This window comes from Salmo trutta, chromosome 13 (assembly GCF_901001165.1).
Source record: "Salmo trutta chromosome 13, fSalTru1.1, whole genome shotgun sequence".
In the NCBI taxonomy this organism is placed as follows: Eukaryota; Metazoa; Chordata; class Actinopteri; order Salmoniformes; family Salmonidae; genus Salmo; species Salmo trutta.
This window is the reverse complement of record NC_042969.1, coordinates 30,604,259-30,629,369: the sequence shown is the minus strand read 5'-3', so window position 1 is coordinate 30,629,369 and position 25,111 is coordinate 30,604,259. Positions and strand designations below refer to the sequence as shown.

Below are 25,111 nucleotides of genomic sequence, written 5' to 3'. Positions count from 1 at the left end.
GCTGTTATGTATTGCCCTCACAGTGGTTTGGTATTTTAATGCTGTTATCTATAGCCCTCACAGTGGTTTGGTATTGTAATGCTGTTATGTATTGCCTTCACAGTGGTTTGGTATTGTAATGCTGTTATCTATAGCCCTCATAGTGGTTTGGTATTGTAATGCTGTTATGTATTGCCCTCACAGTGGTTTGGTATTGTAATGCTGTTATCTATAGCCCTCACAGTGGTTTGGTATTGTAATGCTGTTATCTATAGCCCTCACAGTGGTTTGGTATTGTAATGCTGTTATCTATAGCCCTCACAGTGGTTTGGTGTTGTAATGCTGTTATCTATAGCCCTCACAGTCGTTTGGGACTGTAATGCTGTAATCTATAGCCCTCACAGTGGTTTGGTATTGTAATGCTGTTATCTATAGCCCTCACAGTGGTTTGGTATTGTAATGCTGTTATCTATAGCCCTCACAGTGGTTTGGTATTGTAATGCTGTTATCTATAGCCCTCACAGTGGTTTGGTATTGTAATGCTGTTATGTATTGCCCTCACAGTGGATTGGTATTGTAATGCTGTTATCTATAGCCCTCACAGTGATTTGGTATTGTAATGCTGTTATCTATAGCCCTCACAGTGGTTTGGTATTGTAATGCTGTTATGTATTGCCCTCACAGTGGTTTGGTATTGTAATGCTGTTATCTATAGCCCTCACAGTGGTTTGGTATTGTAATGCTGTTATCTATAGCCCTCACAGTGGTTTGGTATTGTAATGCTTTTATCTATAGCCCTCACAGTGGTTTGGTATTGTAATGCTGTTATGTATTGCCCTCACAGTGGTTTGGTATTGTAATGCTGTTATCTATTGCCCTCACAGTGGTTTGGTATTGTAATGCTGTTATGTATTGCCCTCACAGTGGTTTGGTATTGTAATGCTGTTATCTATAGCCCTCACAGTGGTTTGGTATTGTAATGCTGTTATCTATAGCCCTCACAGTGGTTTGGTGTTGTAATGCTGTTATCTATAGCCCTCACAGTGGTTTGGTATTGTAATGCTGTTATGTATTGCCCTCACAGTGGTTTGGTATTGTAATGCTGTTATCTATAGCCCTCACAGTGGTTTGGTATTGTAATGCTGTAATCTATAGCCCTCACAGTGGTTTGGTATTGTAATGCTCTTATGTATTGCCCTCACAGTGGTTTGGTATTGTAATGCTGTTATCTATAGCCCTCACAGTGGTTTGGTATTGTAATGCTGTTATCTATAGCCCTCACAGTGGTTTGGTATTGTAATGCTGTTATGTATTGCCCTCACAGTGGTTTGGTATTTTAATGCTGTTATCTATAGCCCTCACAGTGGTTTGGTATTGTAATGCTCTTATCTATAGCCCTCACAGTGGTTTGGTATTGGAATGCTGTTATGTATTGCCCTCACAGTGGTTTGGTATTGTAATGCAGTTATCTATAGCCCTCACAGTGGTTTGGTATTGAAATGCTGTTATCTATAGCCCTCACAGTGGTTTGGTATTGTAATGCTGTTATCTATAGCCCTCACAGTGGTTTGGTATTGTAATGCTGTTATCTATAGCCCTCACAGTGGTTTGGTATTGGAATGCTGTTATGTATTGCCCTCACAGTGGTTTGGTATGGTAATGCTGTTATCTATAGCCCTCACAGTGGTTTGGTATTGAAATGCTGTTATCTATAGCCCTCACAGTGGTTTGGTATTGTAATGCTGTTATCTATAGCCCTCACAGTGGTTTGGTATTGGAATGCTGTTATGTATTGCCCTCACAGTGGTTTGGTATGGTAATGCTGTTATCTATAGCCCTCACAGTGGTTTGGTATTGTAATGCTGTTATCTATAGCCCTCACAGTGGTTTGGTATTGTAATGCTGTTATCTATAGCCCTCACAGTGGTTTGGTGTTGTAATGCTGTTATCTATAGCCCTCACAGTGGTTTGGTATTGTAATGCTGTTATGTATTGCCCTCACAGTGGTTTGGTATTGTAATGCTGTTATCTATAGCCCTCACAGTGGTTTGGTATTGTAATGCTGTAATCTATAGCCCTCACAGTGGTTTGGTATTGTAATGCTGTTATGTATTGCCCTCACAGTGGTTTGGTATTGTAATGCTGTTATCTATAGCCCTCACAGTGGTTTGGTATTGTAATGCTGTTATCTATAGCCCTCACAGTGGTTTGGTATTGTAATGCTGTTATGTATTGCCCTCACAGTGGTTTGGTATTTTAATGCTGTTATCTATAGCCCTCACAGTGGTTTGGTATTGTAATGCTGTTATGTATTGCCTTCACAGTGGTTTGGTATTGTAATGCTGTTATCTATAGCCCTCATAGTGGTTTGGTATTGTAATGCTGTTATGTATTGCCCTCACAGTGGTTTGGTATTGTAATGCTGTTATCTATAGCCCTCACAGTGGTTTGGTATTGTAATGCTGTTATCTATAGCCCTCACAGTGGTTTGGTATTGTAATGCTGTTATCTATAGCCCTCACAGTGGTTTGGTGTTGTAATGCTGTTATCTATAGCCCTCACAGTCGTTTGGTACTGTAATGCTGTAATCTATAGCCCTCACAGTGGTTTGGTATTGTAATGCTGTTATCTATAGCCCTCACAGTGGTTTGGTATTGTAATGCTGTTATCTATAGCCCTCACAGTGGTTTGGTATTGTAATGCTGTTATCTATAGCCCTCACAGTGGTTTGGTATTGTAATGCTGTTATGTATTGCCCTCACAGTGGATTGGTATTGTAATGCTGTTATCTATAGCCCTCACAGTGATTTGGTATTGTAATGCTGTTATCTATAGCCCTCACAGTGGTTTGGTATTGTAATGCTGTTATGTATTGCCCTCACAGTGGTTTGGTATTGTAATGCTGTTATCTATAGCCCTCACAGTGGTTTGGTATTGTAATGCTGTTATCTATAGCCCTCACAGTGGTTTGGTATTGTAATGCTTTTATCTATAGCCCTCACAGTGGTTTGGTATTGTAATGCTGTTATGTATTGCCCTCACAGTGGTTTGGTATTGTAATGCTGTTATCTTTTGCCCTCACAGTGGTTTGGTATTGTAATGCTGTTATGTATTGCCCTCACAGTGGTTTGGTATTGTAATGCTGTTATCTATAGCCCTCACAGTGGTTTGGTATTGTAATGCTGTTATCTATAGCCCTCACAGTGGTTTGGTGTTGTAATGCTGTTATCTATAGCCCTCACAGTGGTTTGGTATTGTAATGCTGTTATGTATTGCCCTCACAGTGGTTTGGTATTGTAATGCTGTTATCTATAGCCCTCACAGTGGTTTGGTATTGTAATGCTGTAATCTATAGCCCTCACAGTGGTTTGGTATTGTAATGCTCTTATGTATTGCCCTCACAGTGGTTTGGTATTGTAATGCTGTTATGTATTGCCCTCACAGTGGTTTGGTATTTTAATGCTGTTATCTATAGCCCTCACAGTGGTTTGGTATTGTAATGCTCTTATCTATAGCCCTCACAGTGGTTTGGTATTGGAATGCTGTTATGTATTGCCCTCACAGTGGTTTGGTATTGTAATGCAGTTATCTATAGCCCTCACAGTGGTTTGGTATTGAAATGCTGTTATCTATAGCCCTCACAGTGGTTTGGTATTGTAATGCTGTTATCTATAGCCCTCACAGTGGTTTGGTATTGTAATGCTGTTATCTATAGCCCTCACAGTGGTTTGGTATTGAAATGCTGTTATGTTTTGCCCTCGCAGTGGTTTGGTATTGTAATGCTGTTATCTATAGCCCTCACAGTGGTTTGGTATTGAAATGCTGTTATCTATAGCCCTCACAGTGGTTTGGTATTGAAATGCTGTTATGTATTGCCCTCACAGTGGTTTGGTATTGTAATGCTGTTATGTATTGCTCTTACAGTGGTTTGGTATTGTAATGTTGCTATGCCATCAAACCCCTGCAACTTATCCAGAACGCTGCAGCCCGCCTGGTTTTCAACCTTCTCAAGTTCTCCCATGTCACCCCGCTCCCCCACACACTCCACTGGCTTCCAGTCGAAGCTCGCATCCACTACAAGACCATGGTGCTTATCTACAGAACAGCAAGAGGAACTGCCCCTCCCTATGCTCAAACCCTACACCCTAACCCAAGCTCTTCGTTCTGCTGCATCTGATCTCTTGGCCCTCCCACCTCTACAAGAGGGCAGCTCCCACTCAGCCCAGTCCAAGCTCTTCTCTGTCCTGGCACCGTAATGGTGAAACCAGCTTCCCCCTGAAGCTAGGACAACAGTCCCTGCCCATCTTCAGAAACCCCCTGAAACCCTGCCTCTTCAAAGAGTATCTTAAATAATCCCCCTCCTCACCTCGACCCCCCCACTTCTAGCTCTGACTTTGCTGACAGCTACTTTATTGAGGAAAAGTGTGTTAATAGGCCTGTGATATGTGCTTGTCTCACCTAGCTATCTGAAGATGAATGCACTAACTGCAAGTCGCTCTGGATAAGAGTGTCTACTAAATGACTAAACATTTTAAATTGAAATGTATTGCTCTTACAGTGGTTTGGCATTGAGTGGCTTGACGTGAGCCTTGTGTACGAAGCCAGTGTTTCCTGTAGAGCAGTGTGTTCCTATGAACAGGTCCAGACCTCGGAGTAGCATCCCCTCTATTTCAATCAGGTCACCTTGACTCAGCTGGAGCTCATCAGAACCTACTGGGTTGTGGTCCACTACAGCCTCACAGGATCCGGTTACTGCAGGGGGAGGGGAGAGAGGAGGGGGTTGGAGGAAATATCTAGTATTTGTATTGAACACTGGCCATGGCATGAGTGTGGTGTGGTGTAGATAGAAGGTTCCTGCCCTCACCTATAGGGTGATCAAACTGTCCTCTCTGAAGGGTTAGGTTTAGGGTTAGGTTTAGGTTTAAGGTAAGGGCCTCACCTATAGGGTGATCAAACTGTCCTCTCTCTGAAGGGTTCGGTTTAGGGTTAGGTTTAGGGTTAGGTTTAGGGTTAGGTTTAGGGTTAGGTTTAGGCTTAGGTTTAGGGTAAGGGCCTCACCTATAGGGTGGTCAAATTGTCCTCTCTCTGAAGGGGAGCATCCGGCACAGTCAGAGTGCTTCCTCAGGAACCACCTACACAAACAGGAAACACATCAGCTTGGGACAAAATGGCTGCCATATTTCCCTACAAAATATGAGGCAAGAGGAAATACAAGTGTGAAAATGAAGGATAGAGGTTGATAGCTTATAGTGTGACTGAGTATGTCACTGTGTCATGTTATAAGGTGTACATACAGCATAGGATATAATGTGACTCACTGGTAGAAGGGGTATGGGTTAGGGGGTAGAGACTAGGTATCTCACTGGTAGAAGGGGTATGGGTTAGGGGTTAGGAAATAGGTAACTCACTGGTAGAAGGGGTATGGGTTAGGGGGTAGGGACTAGGTAACTCACTGGTAGAAGGGGTAGAAGTTAGGGGATAGAGACTAGGTATCTCACTGGTAGAAGGGGTAGAAGTTAGGGGATAGAGACTAGGTAACTCACTGGTAGAAAGGGTAGAAGTTAGGGGATAGAGACTAGGTAACTCACTGGTAGAAAGGGTAGAAGTTAGGGGATAGAGACTAGGTAACTCACTGGTAGAAAGGGTAGAAGTTAGGGGATAGAGACTAGGTAACTCACTGGTAGAAGGGGTAGAAGTTAAGGGATAGAGACTAGGTAACTCACTGGTAGAAGGGGTAGAAGTTAGGGAGTAGAGACTAGGTAACTCACTGGTAGAAAGGGTAGAAGTTAGGGGATAGAGACTAGGTAACTCACTGGTAGAAGGGGTAGAAGTTAGGGGATAGAGACTAGGTAACTCACTGGTAGAAGGGGTAGAAGTTAGGGAGTAGAGACTAGGTAACTCACTGGTAGAAGGGGTAGAAGTTAGGGAGTAGAGACTAGGTAACTCACTGGTAGAAGGGGTAGAAGTTAAGGGATAGAGACTAGGTAACTCACTGGTAGAAGGGGTATAAGTTAGGGGATAGAGACTAGGTAACTCACTGGTAGAAGGGGTAGAAGTTAGGGAGTAGAGACTAGGTAACTCACTGGTAGAAAGGGTAGAAGTTAGGGGATAGAGACTAGGTAACTCACTGGTAGAAGGGGTAGAAGTTAGGGGGTAGGGACTAGGTAACTCACTGGTAGAAAGGGTAGAAGTTAGGGGATAGAGACTAGGTAACTCACTGGTAGAAGGGGTAGAAGTTAGGGGATAGAGACTAGGTAACTCACTGGTAGAAGGGGTATGGGTTAGGGGGTAGGGACTAGGTAACTCACTGGTAGAAAGGGTAGAAGTTAGGGGATAGAGACTAGGTAACTCACTGGTAGAAGGGGTAGAAGTTAGGGGATAGAGACTAGGTAACTCACTGGTAGAAGGGGTAGAAGTTAGGGGATAGAGACTAGGTAACTCACTGGTAGAAGGGGTAGAAGTTAGGGGATAGAGACTAGGTAACTCACTGGTAGAAGGGGTAGAAGTTAGGGGATAGAGACTAGGTAACTCACTGGTAGAAAGGGTAGAAGTTAGGGGATAGAGACTAGGTAACTCGCTGGTAGAAGGGGTAGAAGTTAGGGGATAGAGACTAGGTAACTCACTGGTAGAAAGGGTAGAAGTTAGGGGGTAGGGACTAGGTAACTCACTGGTAGAAGGGGTAGAAGTTAGGGGATAGAGACTAGGTAACTCACTGGTAGAAGGGGTAGAAGTTAGGGGATAGAGACTAGGTAACTCACTGGTAGAAGGGGTAGAAGTTAGGGGGATAGAGACTAGGTAACTCACTGGTAGAAGGGGTATGGGTTAGGGGATAGAGACTAGGTAACTCACTGGTAGAAGGGGTATGGGTTAGGGGATAGAGACTAGGTAACTCACTGGTAGAAGGGGTAGAAGTTAGGGGATAGAGACTAGGTATCTCACTGGTAGAAGGGGTAGAAGTTAGGGGATAGAGACTAGGTAACTCACTGGTAGAAGGGGTAGAAGTTAGGGGATAGAGACTAGGTAACTCACTGGTAGAAGGGGTAGAAGTTAGGGGATAGAGACTAGGTATCTCACTGGTAGAAGGGGTAGAAGTTAGGGGGATAGAGACTAGGTAACTCACTGGTAGAAGGGGTAGAAGTTAGGGGATAGAGACTAGGTAACTCACTGGTAGAAGGGGTAGAAGTTAGGGGATAGAGACTAGGTAACTCACTGGTAGAAGGGGTAGAAGTTAAGGGATAGAGACTAGGTAACTCACTGGTAGAAGGGGTAGAAGTTAGGGGGATAGAGACTAGGTAACTCACTGGTAGAAGGGGTAGAAGTTAGGGGATAGAGACTAGGTAACTCACTGGTAGAAGGGGTAGAAGTTAGGGGGTAGAGACTAGGTAACTCACTGGTAGAAGGGGTATGGGTTAGGGAGTAGAGACTAGGTAACTCACTGGTAGAAGGGGTATGGGTTAGGGAGTAGAGACTAGGTAACTCACTGGTAGAAGGGGTAGAAGTTAGGGAGTAGAGACTAGGTAACTCACTGGTAGAAGGGGTATGGGTTAGGGGGATAGAGACTAGGTAACTCACTGGTAGAAGGGGTATGGGTTAGGGAGTAGAGACTAGGTATCTCACTGGTAGCAGGGGTAGAAGTTAGGGGATAGAGACTAGGTAACTCACTGGTAGAAAGGGTAGAAGTTAGGGGATAGAGACTAGGTAACTCACTGGTAGAAAGGGTAGAAGTTAGGGGATAGAGACTAGGTAACTCACTGGTAGAAGGGGTAGAAGTTAGGGAGTAGAGACTAGGTAACTCACTGGTAGAAGGGGTAGAAGTTAGGGGATAGAGACTAGGTAACTCACTGGTAGAAGGGGTAGAAGTTAGGGGATAGAGACTAGGTAACTCACTGGTAGAAGGGGTAGAAGTTAGGGAGTAGAGACTAGGTAACTCACTGGTAGAAGGGGTAGAAGTTAGGGGATAGAGACTAGGTAACTCACTGGTAGCAGGGGTAGAAGTTAAGGGATAGAGACTAGGTAACTCACTGGTAGAAGGGGTAGAAGTTAGGGGATAGAGACTAGGTAACTCACTGGTAGAAGGGGTATGGGTTAGAGAGTAGAGACTAGGTAACTCACTGGTAGAAGGGGTATGGGTTAGGGAGTAGAGACTAGGTAACTCACTGGTAGAAGGGGTAGAAGTTAGGGGATAGAGACTAGGTAACTCACTGGTAGAAGGGGTAGAAGTTAGGGGATAGAGACTAGGTATCTCACTGGTAGCAGGGGTAGAAGTTAGGGGGTAGAGACTAGGTAACTCACTGGTAGAAGGGGTAGAAGTTAGGGGATAGAGACTAGGTAACTCACTGGTAGAAAGGGTAGAAGTTAGGGGGTAGGGACTAGGTAACTCACTGGTAGAAAGGGTAGAAGTTAGGGGATAGAGACTAGGTAACTCACTGGTAGAAGGGGTATGGGTTAGAGAGTAGAGACTAGGTATCTCACTGGTAGAAGGGGTATGGGTTAGGGGGTAGAGACTAGGTAACTTACTGGTAGCAGGGGTAGAAGTTAGGGGATAGAGACTAGGTAACTCACTGGTAGAAGGGGTATGGGTTAGAGAGTAGAGACTAGGTATCTCACTGGTAGAAGGGGTATGGGTTAGGGGGTAGAGACTAGGTAACTTACTGGTAGCAGGGGTAGAAGTTAGGGGATAGAGACTAGGTAACTCACTGGTAGAAAGGGTAGAAGTTAGGGGATAGAGACTAGGTAACTCACTGGTAGAAGGGGTAGAAGTTAGGGGATAGAGACTAGGTAACTCACTGGTAGAAGGGGTAGAAGTTAGGGGATAGAGACTAGGTAACTCACTGGTAGAAGGGGTAGAAGTTAGGGGATAGAGACTAGGTATCTCACTGGTAGAAGGGTTATGGGTTAGGGGGTAGAGACTAGGTAACTCACTGGTAGAAGGGGTAGAAGTTAGGGGATAGAGACTAGGTAACTCACTGGTAGAAGGGGTAGAAGTTAGGGGATAGAGACTAGGTAACTCACTGGTAGAAGGGGTAGAAGTTAGGGGATAGAGACTAGGTAACTCACTGGTAGAAAGGGTAGAAGTTAGGGGATAGAGACTAGGTAACTCACTGGTAGAAGGGGTATAAGTTAGGGGATAGAGACTAGGTAACTCACTGGTAGAAGGGGTATGGCAGCGGCTGCATGGTGTTGACAGGCACTAGTCCATGTTGCCCGGTGGAGAGAAGGGTGCCCTCCCAGTGACTGTCCTGCCCCGTGTCTCTAACCATCAGCAAGTCGTTACGTCTGAAACACAGCTCCTCTTCCTCATCACTATGCTCACCACTGCTCACCAGCGCCTTGGCAAAGAACGAACCTAGGGGAGAGAGATACATAGAGGTGAATAACATGCAAAGGAACACCACACCAGATGCAGGTTTCTGTAAAGAATGAACATTCGACAGAACTAAAGGATCTTTTCATGGAACTGAGGCTCTGTCCTACGTCACAGAATACTGGTTTAAAAATCAATTCTCATCATACACACGCCTTCCTGTCACTGGCTATTGATTCCTCTCAGCCATTAGGGAGAACAGTGCTTCCTCTTAAAACAGTATGCCTACAATGGAAATGGAGGGTAAGAAAATAGCTCTCTAAAGTATGTTAAGTTAATGGCTGACAAACTGTATAGTGAAAAAGGGCACTGTGGTTGTTTTGCTGTTCCATAAGGAGTTCGTAGAGTGTATAATGTCTTCATAACGTGTCCATAAGGAGTTCGTAGAGTGTATAATGTCTTCAATGAGTTCAAGTGTCTATCCCAACCCTTCTGCAGCAGCAGTCCCAGGTAGTGTGGCCAGGTGTTGTTCATAATATGGTTATAATATGTCATAAGGTGTTCATAAGGTGTTCATAGGGTGTTTATAAAGAGTTCATAAGGTGTTCGTTCACCCTCCTGCAGCAGCAGTCCCAGGTAGAGTGTGGCCAGGTGTTCCTCGTCAACAGTCACAGTGATCTCCAGGTCCCTCAGTAGCTCAGTGTCCAGCCAGAATGACTGGTCACATAGGAAATTCTCCAGGCACCGCGCCACATAGCCTGGACATACAAAATACACATAATATGTTCATAACATGTCATAAGGTGTTTATAACATGGCATATGGTGTTCATACGTTTCACCACGCCACATAGCCTAGACAAACAACAAAGTAAGAGGAAGTTGTCCCTATATCCTGATGTAAGGCCTGTTTTTTCCAGGTCGATTCATTAGGATTGGGTGCGGGGACGCTGATCCTAGATCTGTGCCTATTGGCAACTTCTAACCAGGCTGGACATAATAATCAGCTATCAGACTATGTTAATGAGAGTTTCATCCAGGTCAGGTAGACTAGGATAGTACAGCATACCCAGAGCCAGGTAGGTAGAGAACTTCCACATCTCCTCTACAGTCTTGAAGGTGATGACAAAGCTGTCCTTCTCAGCGTGGACAGACAGCAGACGGGCAGACAGGTCCTGTACGGAGGCAGAAAAACCAAAGACATTGATGAAGGAGCAGAGAGGATGCAGAGGTCACCTTTATGTTAAACCGATTCCTGGCCCCTACATCAGGGAGAAAATACTTTTAGCAGGACACTGGTTGGGACTGCACCTTTGGTCTAGGCGAGGTCATCTGTTTCGGCATGCCTTGACCTCTAACTTCTAATCCCTGACCTATGACCTGTGACTAACCTTGAAGAGTTGGATGACGTCCTGACTGTTGCTCTCGACGACCCTGAGTCTGGTACGGAGCGCCTCCTGTAGTTCAGAGTCAGGTATTACACCTGAGCACCGCCGACCGCTGAACACTAGAACCACGTCTACATACACACACACACACACACAACACACACACAAACGCATGTACACACGCACATATGCACACGTGCACACACACACACTGTCAGTCTCGACATCACCGGTAGGCGTATTGACTAATAGTGTGATATTGTCATGTAGAGGTCAATATGCAGAGGTAAAGCTGTTTATGTGACTTTTCGATAAAGGTAAGTGAGTGTATTACAGAGCCATTCTCAGTGAGTGTATTACAGAGCCATTCTCAGGGAGTGTATTACAGAGCCATTCTCAGTGAGTGTATTACAGAGCCATTCTCAGTGAGTGTATTACAGAGCCATTCTCAGGGAGTGTATTACAGAGCCATTCTCAGGGAGTGTATTACAGAGCCATTCTCAGTGAGTGTATTACAGAGCCATTCTCAGTGAGTGTATTACAGAGCCATTCTCAGTGAGTGTATTACAGAGCCATTCTCAGTGAGTGTATTACAGAGCCATTCTCAGGGAGTGTATTACAGAGCCATTCTCAGTGAGTGTATTACAGAGCCATTCTCAGGGAGTGTATTACAGAGCCATTCTCAGTGAGTGTATTACAGAGCCATTCTCATTGAGTGTATTACAGAGCCATTCTCAGTGAGTGTATTACAGAGCCATTCTCAGTGAGTGTATTACAGAGCCATTCTCAGGGAGTGTATTACAGAGCTATTCTCAGTGAGTGTATTACAGAGCCATTCTCAGGGAGTGTATTACAGAGCCATTCTCAGTGAGTGTATTGCAGAGCCATTCTCAGTGAGTGTATTACAGAGCCATTCTCAGGGAGTGTATTACAGAGCCATTCTCAGGGAGTGTATTACAGAGCTCAGTGAGCTCATTGAGTGTCTCAGTGTTAGACAAGGAATAACAGATCTATTACAGCCTTGAGTGACTCTTAGTGGAAGTTTAAAAGGGACCGTTTAACATTAGGTCCATTTAGGAGAGAGCTAGACAGGAACCTGCTGGAGGAAAGTCACAGATTATCATAGAGTAGCTAAGTAGCTGTGTCTACTGCAACATTAACGTTAAGGGAAGATGAAGAGTCATCAGTTTTCTTGCAGGATTCTGACATACAAACAGACAACATGAATGATAAAGTAATGATCTAGACGACTGAATAGAATAGAGACAGGATACAGTAGAGATGCTGTGATAGCATCAACACCAACAGATCCACAATAAGCATCACACCTCACAGCCATGACCAGCAGCTGTTAACACTACAACATTAGCAGTTAGCACATCCATAGCAGGAATAGAGAGAGAAACACCCTGGCTGTCCCAAATAGCATCGTATGGGTCAAAAGTAGCACCTATAGGTAATCGGGTGCCATTTGGAACACATCCGTACAGAGTATCTGTGAGTAGAAGAACAGTACCTGAGGAGAACCTCTCTCCCATGGCCAGTGACACGGTGCTTCCTCTGGTGAACGCCTCCTTCCTTGTCCAGTAACTGTCTAGCTCCACCTCCCCTTCTCCAGACTCCACCCCCGGACCCTCCTCCTCCCCTGGAGAAACCAGGAAACAGAGGTCAGATCAGAGGAACCCTCAGGAAGGAAGGGGGTGATACAGTTGTTTGGGGGTTGATTTTAAAAATAGACTTTTGTTTCAGCAACATGTGCTCTGTAAGCAAGTTCAAGATCATCCATCAACCTTGTTGTGTGACAACTATGAAGGGGAATGGAGACCAAATAGTGGACATGTCTACAAAACAACACCAGCTGTCACGTCCTGACCATAGTAAGTGGTTATTTTCTATGGTAGAGTAGGTCAGGGCGTGACAGGGGGTGTTTGTCTATGTTTTGTATTTCTTTGTTCAGTTTCTAGTGTTGTATTTATATGTTGGTTTTGTTTGGTATGATCTCCAATTAGAGGCAGCTGGTCATCGTTGTCTCTAATTGGAGGTCATATTTAAGCTGATGTTTGTCCCACCTGTTTTTGTGGGTGATTATTTGTGAGTAGTGTTTGTTTCTCCTCTGCGTCACGGTTTGTTGTTTTTGTATATTTCAGTTATTTGATGTATTGTATAGGTTCACGGATTAAATACATATGTGGAACTACAACCATGCTGCACTTTGGTCTGATCCTTTAGACAACTGTGACACCAGCATTTACCATCATTTAGTGTCCACATTGCTTCATTGTCTATCCTTCTGGAATGCAAAACAGTCAAGGTAACGAGACAAAGTGACAGAATTGGTGGTTTGTCTATGTTACTTATGAGAGAACATTCACACTAAAGTTGCATATCTGCTGGTGTACAGTATATTCTTTGATCCAGCTGATGAGGGTTTCAATAGTGCTGAGTTTTTTTCTCCAGAACATCAACAGGACATGAAGAGTCTATCATAGCCCACACATCTATTACCGTACTGCAGCTCCCAGATGGTCTATTACAATATAATGACCTGCTCTGGTTGTCCTGACAGGGCTTTGTGACCGGTGACGGCTTCACACACACGTGTTCACACACACACGCACGCACGCATGCACGCACACACACACACACACACACACACACACACACACACACACACACACACACACACACACACACACACACACACACACAAACAAACACACACAGACACACAAACACACACACACAGACACACACAGAAACACACACACACACAAAGGCTTTATGAGCGGCTGGGCTGGCTTCCCCATGTTGTTGTCCCATTGTACAGAGAGGATGTCCCAAACACATCCTCAATCTGGGACTGACCGGTGACCGGTGGCATGACACAACAGCCTGAAAGAATACTCTCGAGCAGCCAGAAAGAATCCTCCCACTTAAATGACCACTGTTATGTTGTTTAGGCTACAGCGTAATACAATATTTCATTGTTTGCTACAGTACAAATCCAGAAGCATTCAAACTCCAAATTAGTCTGGGCAATATAACTCATGCAGGACATGGAAAGGAGGAACATAATTGGGATAGAATCAGCTGGATGTTTTGTGAAGGTCATCGAAGGCTTTTTTACTGTACTCTACCTCGATTCATAACATCATTTCCTGTGAAGTGCTCATTGGTTCCCGCTAGCGTGTACGGTGGTTCCCTCCATAGTGCATCCAGCTCAGCAGGGGAGATGTCTGGGAGGGGGGAAGGAGATAAGTGTGACATCACATCATCAGTATATGGTCGCTTTCCCCTGATCAGACGTTGCATGCATCAACCAATGGTTGCACGCCACGTCATCGACTGTGCCGTCGGGCACCAGATTGCTATAGAATATGATGTGGTTAGCTGATAAAGTACCTATCTGGGAGATTAGTTTAACATACATCTGTAAATGTCTGGGAGGGGGAAGGAGATTAGTGTAACACAAAGTAGTAAACACCATCAAGGGGTCCATGTCAATTGTCTAAAGTGGATTCCTCTCCTTATATCTCCATCAATAGTCTGATGAGGGGAAGGATAGCAGGAAGGATACATTTACTAGTCCTGAAGGAAAATTGTGTTGGTTGAAAATGTTGTATCACAAACATGTCAAACAGCAAAAAGTAAACAGATATGTATCGTCTTTACAAGAAAAGCAGCTAGCCATCAGACATCGTAAGACAGCGCTTCCCAATCCTGGTCCTGGGGAGCCCAAAGGTTGCAAATGTTTGTTTTTGCCATAGCAGTATGGCCTTACCAGCCACCCTGATCTAGAGACAGATACTAGCACTATGGCCTCACCAGCCACCCTGATCTAGAGACAGATACTAGCACTATGGCCTCACCAGCCACCCTGATCTAGAGACAGATACTAGCACTATGGCCTTACCAGCCACCCTGATCTAGAGACAGATACTAGCACTATGGCCTCACCAGCCACCCTGATCTAGAGACAGATACTAGCACTATGGCCTCACCAGCCACCCTGATCTAGAGACAGATACTAGCACTATGGCCTCACCAGCCACCCTGATCTAGAGACAGATACTAGCACTATGGCCTTACCAGCCACCCTGATCTAGAGACAGATACTAGCACTATGGCCTCACCAGCCACCCTGATCTAGAGACAGATACTAGCACTATGGCCTTACCAGCCACCCTGATCTAGAGACAGATACTAGCACTATGGCCTCACCAGCCACCCTGATCTAGAGACAGATACTAGCACTATGGCCTTACCAGCCACCCTGATCTAGAGACAGATACTAGCACGATGGCCTCACCAGCCACCCTGATCTAGAGACAGATACTAGCACTATGGCCTCACCAGCCACCCTGATCTAGAGACAGATACTAGCACTATGGCCTCACCAGCCACCCTGATCTAGAGACAGATACTAGCACTATGGCCTCACCAGCCACCCTGATCTAGAGACAGATACTAGCACTATGGCCTTACCAGCCACCCTGATCTAGAGACAGATACTAGCACTATGGCCTTACCAGCCACCCTGATCTAGAGACAGATACTAGCACTATGGCCTCACCAGCCACCCTGATCTAGAGACAGATACTAGCACTATGGCCTTACCAGCCACCCTGATCTAGAGACAGATACTAGCACTATGGCCTCACCAGCCACCCTGATCTAGAGACAGATACTAGCACTATGGCCTTACCAGCCACCCTGATCTAGAGACAGATACTAGCACTATGGCCTTACCAGCCACCCTGATCTAGAGACAGATACTAGCACTATGGCCTTACCAGCCACCCTGATCTAGAGACAGATACTAGCACTATGGCCTCACCAGCCACCCTGATCTAGAGACAGATACTAGCACTATGGCCTTACCAGCCACCCTGATCTAGAGACAGATACTAACACTATGGCCTTACCAGCCACCCTGATCTAGAGACAGATACTAGCACTATGGCCTTACCAGCCACCCTGATCTAGAGACAGATACTAGCACTATGGCCTCACCAGCCACCCTGATCTAGAGACAGATACTAGCACTATGGCCTTACCAGCCACCCTGATCTAGAGACAGATACTAACACTATGGCCTCACCAGCCACCCTGATCTAGAGACAGATACTAGCACTATGGCCTTACCAGCCACCCTGATCTAGAGACAGATACTAGCACTATGGCCTCACCAGCCACCCTGATCTAGAGACAGATACTAGCACTATGGTCTTACCAGCCACCCTGATCTAGAGACAGATACTAGCACTATGGCCTTACCAGCCACCCTGATCTAGAGACAGATACTAGCACTATGGCCTTACCAGCCACCCTGATCTAGAGACAGATACTAGCACTATGGCCTCACCAGCCACCCTGATCTAGAGACAGATACTAGCACTACACACCTGGTTCAAATAATCAAAGCTTGATGATGAGTTGATTATTAGATGTAGATGTGTGGTGCTAGGGCAAAATCCAAAACGTGCACCCCCTGGGGTCCAGGGTCCAGGATTGGGAAACGCTGTGGTAAGGGTTGACAGGGGATGGGAAACACAATGGCAAGAAGCAGATAGGTCACACAATGACCCACAGACAAACATCTGCACTGACATCATCAGCCAAAAACCCCACACAACACTGAACGTTACCAATGAAACAACAGCTCAGCAAGACGAGAGAACATTCAGACTAGAACACACTCGAGGACAAGCATGCCCTGTAAATGGAACAAAACAACGGTAAGCCTTTGTGTATTGTATAATAAACTGTATTGGTAAGCTACAGCTGACAGTCAATGTCAAAATTGTCTCCATGCTTTTTGACCTTGTCGTAATAATGGTAATATTACCCAACATAGCAGAGAGACTCTCTACACAGGACAAAGCATGAAGACAAGACAATACACAATGATTGACTGGTCCGTTATCCTGCCCTGAGACACAGAACACAACAAACTGTACAGTTTAGTAACAATATGACTGACAGGACTGCAACTACAGTACACACAACAAGCACAATCAAACACCACCTAACACAGCGTCACACTGACACACCATGCCCTGTACTATACTATACCTTCATGGGATAGCCTGTTACCCATATCATATAGATATACCTACAGCAGCAGTATCTGTCTGAACGAGAGAGTTTACTGCTCTCTGTCTTCTCATGTCAGTGACCGACTAGCCTCAGCTACAGGCTGTGGGTACAGACGGCAGGGTGAAGTGGAACCAACCTGGGAAGAGAGGGCAGCGTTTGAGAAGCGGAGAGCAGCAGGAGGACGAGGAGGCCCGGAGAGGAGTGCAACAGCACCACGCCATGTGTACCAGCAGCTTACAGCTCCCAGAAATCAATGCTGCCAACAGCCGCAGCTCTCAGCACAGCTCTCAGCTACTAAGCATTCAGACTGACTGTCTGGTGGTCTGGCTCTGTCTGTCCTCAGAGACAGCTCTCTCTTTTTCTCTCCTGCTCTGATCTCTCTCTCTCTCTCGTTCTGATCTCTCTCTCTCTTTCCTGCTCTGATCTCTCTTTCTCACTTTCTCTTTTTCTGATCTCTCTCTCTCTCTCCTGTGTTGGATGTCTGATCTGTCACTTTCGTTCTCTCTCCAGTTAAGTCTCTTTAGAGCTTCTTCCTGTATCTCTCTAACCCCGTCTATCCTCTACTACAATCCTCTCTCTCTCTCCTCTTTCTCTGGAAATTCATCTCTCCCTCTCTCCCCCCTCCACCACCCACACACCTCTCTCTCTCTCTCTCTCTCTCTCTCTCTCCCTCTCTCTCTCTCTCTAGCTGCTGCCCAGTCTGTGAATACACAAAGCACTCTTTTCTGATGGCATGTGTGAGTGGGGTGGTTAGTGAGAGAGAATGTGTATGTGTGTGTGTGTGTGTGTGTGTGTGTGTGTGTGTGTGTGTGTGTGTGTGTGTGTGTGTGTGTGTGTGTGTGTGTGTGAGAGAGAGACCCCACTGTTTGTGCTGCTGAGACAGAGTAGTGCTGACCAACTGTAAGAGAATGCCAGCAGAGTGCAGCAGGCTACAAGGTCACTCTACAAGAGGTTACTGGGCACAGGTCTAAGATCAGCTTACCCTCCCCCACTCATAACCAGTAGAGGGGATAACACAAAACAAACCTTTCCCATGATCAGGGGAAACACCATCCTACTCTCTGCAAGGTCACAAAGCGGTGCTGATCTAGGAGTGCTGACTGAGGATCAGTTTAGTCTTTCAGATCATAATGAATACGATTTTATAGACAGGGGGAACCTGATCCTAGATCAGCTCTACTACTCAGATGCATCGTTAATACCCGCCTCTAGGGACAGGGACTGGGATCAGATGGGGAGTTCTGATTGGCCGAAAGCTTGAGTGCTGTACATTGTGGGAGGATGCTACGCTGTTCAAATAAAACGCTTTGAAACACAAAACTAGTGGCAACTGAGCTGCCACAAACTTAGGGTATTGAAACATCATCCTGAGACGTTTTGAAACATGACATGGTGTGTTGTAACACACTTAATTAAGAGTTGTGCAACACCATGCCAGGGACAGGGAACACTAACAGAAAGGTTTAAAAAACTATTATGGTGTTTCGAGTTTCCAATTCCTGTAAATGGGATTCACTTCTCTTGTTGTTTATTCCCTTCTCTTGTTGTTTATTCCCTTCTCTTGTTGTTTATTCCCTTCTCTTGTTGTTTATTCCCTTCTCTTGTTGTTTATTCACTTCTCTTGTTGTTTATTCCCTTCTCTTGTTGTTTATTCCGTTCTCTTGTTGTTTATTCCCTTCTCTTGTTGTTTATTCCCTTTCTCTTGTTGTTTATTCCCTTCTCTTGTTGTTTATTCCCTTCTCTTGTTGTTTATTCCCTTCTCTTGTTGTTTATTCCTTTCTCTTGTTGTTTATTCCCTTCTCTTGTTGTTTATTCCCTTCTCTTGTTGTTTATTCCTTTCTCTTGTTGTTTATTCACTTCTCTTGTTGTTTATTCCCTTCTCTTGTTGTTTATCCCTTCTCTTGTTGTTTATTCCCTTCTCTTGTTGTTTATTCCCTTCTCTTGTTGTTTATTCCCTTCTCTTGTTGTTTTATTCCTTCTCTTGTTGTTTATTCCCTTCTCTTGTTGTTTATTCCTTCTCTTGTTGTTTATTCCCTTCTCTTGTTGTTTATTCCCTTCTCTTGTTGTTTATTCCCTTCTCTTGTTGTTTATTCCCTTCTCTTGTTGTTTATTCCCTCTCTTGTTGTTTATTCCTTTCTCTTGTTGTTTATTCCCTTCTATTGTTGTTTATTCCCTTCTATTGTTGTTTATTCCCTTCTCTTGTTGTTTATTCCCTTCTCTTGTTGTTTATTCCCTTATTGTTGTTGATCCCTTCTCTTGTTGTTTATTCCTTCTCTTGTTGTTTATTCCCTTCTATTGTTGTTTATTCCCTTCTCTTGTTGTTTATTCCCTTCTCTTGTTGTTTATTCCCTTCTATTGTTGTTTATTCCCTTCTATTGTTGTTTATTCACTTCTCTTGTTGTTTATTCCCTTCTCTTGTTGTTTATTCCTTTCTATTGTTGTTTATTCCCTTCTATTGTTGTTTATTCCCTTCTCTTGTTGTTTATTCCCTTCTCTTGTTGTTTATTCCCTATTCTTGTTGTTTATTCCCTTCTCTTATTGTTTATTCCCTTCTCTTGTTGTTTATTCCTTTCTCTTATTGTTTATTCCCTTGTTGTTTATTCCATTCTCTTGTTGTTTGTTCCTTTCTATTATTGTTTATTTCTTTCTATTGTTGTTTATTCCCTTCTCTTGTTGTTTATTCCTTTCTCTTATTGTTTATTCCCTTCTCTTGTTGTTTATCCCTTCTCTTGTTGTTTGTTCCTTTCTATTATTGTTTATTCCCTTCTCATGTTGTTTATTCCCTTCTCTTGTTGTTTATTCCCTTTTCATATTGTTTATTCCCTTCTCTAATTGTTTATTCCCTTCTCTTATATGGCCTGTTGATAAACTCAAGCATGCAGTATTAATGAAAAAGCAGGCCTTCATTTGCAACAAAAACAAATAAATGATCATTGAATGAAAATTGCAGCTTCCCTTGGCTTCTAGCATAGCACCCATTAGCGTCTGAAATGCTACACAAAACACACGTTCTTGTTGAGTGAATTTCTTTTTCTGTTTCGTTCTTCGATTTGATAACATTTTGTACTCATGTTTTCATTGACGCACACTTTCTTGGCATGTTTGGTGTTCTCTCCCTTTCTGGGTTCATTGACCAAAATAGAGGGGAGGCACCTGCAAACGTGCCTGTTTTTACACTTAAACATAGAGTGGTCTAGAGGGGAGTCCTGTTACGATTGCCCTCTCTCCATCTCCATGCCGGAGATAAGGAGAATTCTGAACAGCACGGCAGCACAATGTTTGAAGTTCACTTTTGGTCTTCAACCTAAACATTCGTCTTCAGGCTTTAACTCAATGGGATTCACTAGTTTCTCACATGGCACATGGAGATGTGATTGAGTGGGTAACATTCCAAAGGAATGTGCTATCTTACTGTTCCACAAGTCAGAGGTTCGACTCTGCTTTTCCCACGTTCACTCCTCCTCTGTGTCATCATGTTTCTAATCTGTCTAAATAAAGCATTGAAAATATAAAGTTGGAATCTTATTCAGACTTGAGATCTGTTGACTTAATATGGACTTATGTAAAATGTTTTATAGACTGAAGTCCATGTTAAGTCTATATATCACAAGTCTGAATAAGGCCCCATGTGCTCAGTGTAACAACGGTGGTTCATCACAACAGTTAAGTCTGAAGACTGGCTGAGTCAGTGTTTTGGACAGTGTTTTGACAAGCAGGAGACCCGGGTTCAAATTCATATTGTCACGCACATACCAGCTTTATGCTGTAAATGTTATCTCTGCTATAAGTTGGACATGTTATCTCTGATATAAGTTGGACATGTCTCTGCTATAAGTTGGACATGTTATCTCTGCTATAAGTTGGACATGTTATCTCTGATATAAGTTGGACATGTCTCTGCTATAAGTTGAACATGTTATCTCTGCTATAAGTTGGACATGTTATCTCTGATATAAGTTGAACATGTCTCTACTATAAGTTGGACATGTTATCTCTGCTATAAGTTAGACATGTTATCTCTGATATAAGTTGGACATGTCTCTGCTATAAGTTGGACATGTTATCTCTGCTATAAGTTGGACATGTTATCTTTGATATAAGTTGGATATGTTATCTCTGATATAAGTTGGACATGTCTCTGCTATAAGTTGGACATGTCTCTGCTATAAGTTGGATATGTTATCTTTGATATAAGTTGAACATGTTATCTCTGCTATAAGTTGAACATGTCTCTGCTATAAGTTGGACATGTTATCTCTGCTATAAGTTGAACATGTTATCTCTGCTATAAGTTGAACATGTTATCTCTGCTATAAGTTGGACATGTTGTCTCTGCTATAAGTTTAACATGTCTCTGCTATAAGTTGGACATGTTATCTCTGCTATAAGTTGGACATGTTATCTCTGCTATAAGTTGGACATGTTATCTCTGCTATAAGTTGGACATGTTATCTCTGCTATAAGTTGAACATGTTATCTCTGCTATAAGTTGGACATGTTATCTCTGCTATAAGTTGAACATGTCTCTGCTATAAGTTGGACATATTATCTCTGCTATAAGTTGAACATGTCTCTGCTATAAGTTGGACATGTTATCTCTGCTATAAGTTGAACATGTCTCTGCTATAAGTTGGACATATTATCTCTGCTATAAGTTGAACATGTCTCTGCTATAAGTTGGACCTGTTATCTCTGCTATAAGTTGAACATTTTATCTCTACCATAAGTTTAACATGTTATCTTTGCTATAAGTTGAACATTTTATCTCTGCTATAAGTTGGACATTTTATCTCTGCCATAAATTGAACATGTTATCTCTGCTATATGTTACCTTACATAATCCTAAACATTTTGAATGTAACATAATTTATAACCTCACAATGAGCCTGGCAGATGTAGTATTAATTACTGCCATTGCCTACCCTAGGAAAAGTATTCAATTTCCCGTGTCCTCTTTAACAATTGAACATATTTCAGCAAACTGTGGACAAATATGATAGCTCTGTCTATTAATCTCAATACATTTATAAAATGTGTCACTGGAAATGAATGTATGAGAGAGACAGTCTGAAAAAGAATTTGTGTGATTTGATGCTGCCTTTTACATGTTCTGAAACCCCCAAAAGGTGTTTTCACAAGTTCCCAACTCTCTCTTAAAAAACACCAATGTTACCAGAGTGTACCTTGTGATTAATTCAAATGTCTGCCGCAGTACTGTTTCAGAGTACTTTCATTCTGTTTTAAACCACATTCTACTGTATGTATCAACACACATTGGGGTTTAAATTCAAAGACCTCAGCTTAGGAGCACTACTTTTCATGGTTTCAGTACACAATGATGGTGTTTTGAGTCTTTCTATTTTAACAGTGTAGGGGTAAGGAATGGGGTAGGTAGGGCATAACTAATCAAACCCTCATTGCCTACTTTCCACTTCTCTCTCCCTCTCTCTGTCATCCATTATTTCAATGCTAAAGTGAAGAAAACGAGGATGAAGATGCTCTTTCTCTAGAAACAACACCGGTCACTCCATTGAGGCATCCACGGTTGAGTCCCAAATGGCTCCCTATTCCCTATGTAGTGCACTACTTTTGGCCAGAGCCTTATGGGTCCTGGTCAAAAGTAGTGCACTATATAGGGAATAAGGTGCAATTTAGGACGAAGGCCATGTCCTGATTGAATCAGTGTGTCTTGTGAGTCAGACAGCTGTAAACAGCCTGAGGCTCTTTACAGGAGAAACAACACTCTGTTTCCAGACACCGACAGACACATTACAGAGAGATCTAATAGAGCAGGTTGACTCCCAAATGGTACCCTATTCCCTATGTAGTGCACTACTTTAGACCAGAGCTCTATCTGGTCAAAAGCCCTATCGGCCCTGACCAAAAGTAGTACACTACACTATAGGGAATAGAGAGGCCCCAGGAAGGCAGGCTCCTGAGCTCCTTATTACACAGGCTGGAGCACAGCATGTTGAAACGACAAACTGTTGTCCAACAGAGGATTTATACCCATATCTTCATCATCATGTCACAGACAAATCAATCATCTGATTCTAATGTAGACTAAGTCACAATGCCCTCCAAACACCTTGGCTGCTTTTGATCTAGCTAGACGTTGTTAGATTCAAAGATACATTTGCAGAAATGCTTCCGCATTTATGTAAGGTGTTTTCAGTCCCGTAGTAGGGAATCATGATCAGGAAATGTCATCCGTACGTTGCGGAATGTTCTAATCCATTGAATTTGATGACATCACAATGATACGCTAACTCATTCTCACATCCGTGGCATTCTGTAATGAACGTTGCTGCCAGCAGAACAGTTAACGTTCTAAACTACTCAAGAGGTTAACAGTTCATGGATGTCAATGAGTAGCAATGGAGAAGAGCAGAGTCAGAAAAACTGACAGATTTCTTTTAAACTGCCCTCCATGTTAGCACAATTTTTGTAATTGGGATTCTAGATCAATAGAATATCATTGTTACAGAACTTTTGATGCCAATATGAAGCCTAAGAACCTTCATAAACCTCAAACCTATATAGCTGGGCTATGGGTTCAACTGTATGGCTGTGGGGAAAGCGTGTATGAAATGGATGTCAGTGAGGGACAGGGGTAATATGAGACAGACAGGGGGCTCTAAGTTTAGCCTAACCCCCTGGAACAACACTGAACTACAGCTGAGAGATCCCCTCACTACAGTACAGTGGCTAACACAGAGAAACACACACACTTATCTACTGCAAATCATAGTCTAACGATCACACATTATCCATTGATCTCTTTTATTGCCTATGTCCTCAGATGGGAAGGAGAGAGAGACAGAGTGAGAGAGAGAGACAGAGAGCGAGAGAGAGAGACAGTGAGAGAGACAGAAAGAGAGAGAGAGAGAGTCCAGTCTATATTTTTTTCCCTCTTGAAGAGTAGGGGTGAAAGTAGTTTAATAAACATTCACAAAACACACACACTCCAATTGCACACCAGTGATACACACTCAGTAAACATTTTAGAGAGAGAGCGAGAGAGCGACAGATAGAGCGAGAGACGGAGAGAGAGAGAGAGAGAGAGAGCGAGAGAGAGAGAGAGAGAGAGAAAGAGAGAGAGAGAGAGAGAGAGAGAGAAAGAGAGAGAGAGAGACCACTGTAATTGTATGAAGCCATAATATGACATTTGAAATGTCTCTATCCCTTAGGAACTTTTGTGAGTGTAATGTTTACTGTTCATTTTTTATTATTTATTTCACTGTTTATTACCTATTTCACTTGCTTTGGCAATGTAAACATATTTCCCATGCCAATAAAGCCCTTTGAACTGAATTAAGTTGAATTGAGAGAGAGTAGGACTAACACACACACACAGTATAAGTTCAAGACAAAGTGGAACTTAAACATACTCAATGAATACAGACAGATAGTTAGAGAGAAGAGTGTCTCACCTCTGTCCTGCTGTCTGTTCTCTCCTGTCACTTCATTCCTCATGAGGGTGGTATTGGTACAGTAGTCCAGTACAGTAGTCCAGTACAGTAGTCCCAGTGTGTCCTCAGTCTGTTCACTGCCCAGTGAGGGAAACTTTCCTATCCGCCAGGCTAAAGCACAGTCATTCTGCTCCTGTCCCTGTTCCTGTGTTTGGATAGATCAACGGACAGCAGTGATTTCAGCCGTGAGAGAGTGTCTGACAGTGTGTGAGAAAGAGTGTGTGACAGTGTGTGAGAACAGAGTATGTTTGTGAGAAGAGACTGTGTGTATGTCAGGGGCAGCATGACTCTGACAACTGAGGAAGTACTGAAACTCCTCCCCCTCCAACTTCTATGGGACAGGGTTTCCACTAGATAACAGCAATAAACCCAGATTCCACGGTCACAACATCAAAACTGGCAACAACAGAAACATTTGGGAAAAAAATCTACTTAATTTAAGGTTAGGGTTAGGCATAAGGTTAGCAGTGTGGTTAAGGTTAGGGTTAAGGTTAGCAGTGTGGTTAAGGTTAGGGTTAAGGTTAGCAGTGTGGTTAAGGTTAGGGTTAAGGTTAGCAGTGTGGTTAAGGTTAGTTTTAAGGTTAAGGTTAGATTCAAAATACAATTTTAACAGGAGAAATTGTAGAATTGGGCAGGGTTTAGCCATAATTATGACTGTTGGTGTGTTAACAAGTAATGAGTCTTACGACACATGCTGCGGTTACTGTCTCAGGCTGCGTGGAGTGTAATCCACCGAGACTCTATGCCACAAAAAGTTACAAAACCTGGTCAGATAATTTCATGTCATCGGTCTCAAGTCAAAGTCGAGTCCCGAGTCTTGAGGCACCAAGTCCAAGTCAAGTCTCAAGTTACTTTATTTTCTATCAAGTT

General features: G+C 43.4%; 1 protein-coding gene across 3 annotated transcripts in view; it reads right to left on the bottom strand.

Moving 5' to 3' along the window:
- LOC115205623 (SH3 domain and tetratricopeptide repeat-containing protein 2) overlaps positions 1-24,514 on the bottom strand; it is a 53,367-nt gene extending 28,853 nt beyond the window's left edge. Inside the window, exons 1-10 of one of the 3 annotated variants that reach the window (XM_029771794.1) lie at positions 24,203-24,514; positions 16,746-16,905; positions 13,808-13,906; positions 12,187-12,315; positions 10,674-10,801; positions 10,352-10,457; positions 9,898-10,041; positions 9,127-9,325; positions 5,038-5,111; positions 4,536-4,731 (exon numbers count right to left, since the gene is read on the bottom strand). In XM_029771794.1, the coding sequence (XP_029627654.1) occupies positions 4,536-4,731; positions 5,038-5,111; positions 9,127-9,325; positions 9,898-10,041; positions 10,352-10,457; positions 10,674-10,801; positions 12,187-12,315; positions 13,808-13,906; positions 16,746-16,770 (1,100 nt within the window). In that variant the 5' untranslated portion in view covers positions 16,771-16,905; positions 24,203-24,514. Of the gene's footprint in view, positions 1-4,535; positions 4,732-5,037; positions 5,112-9,126; positions 9,326-9,897; positions 10,042-10,351; positions 10,458-10,673; positions 10,802-12,186; positions 12,316-13,807; positions 13,907-16,745; positions 17,077-24,202 lie in introns of those variants that run through there. The other 2 variants (XM_029771793.1, XM_029771792.1) reach the window with 2 other exon arrangements.
- Between the last annotated feature and the right edge of the window lie 597 nt (positions 24,515-25,111).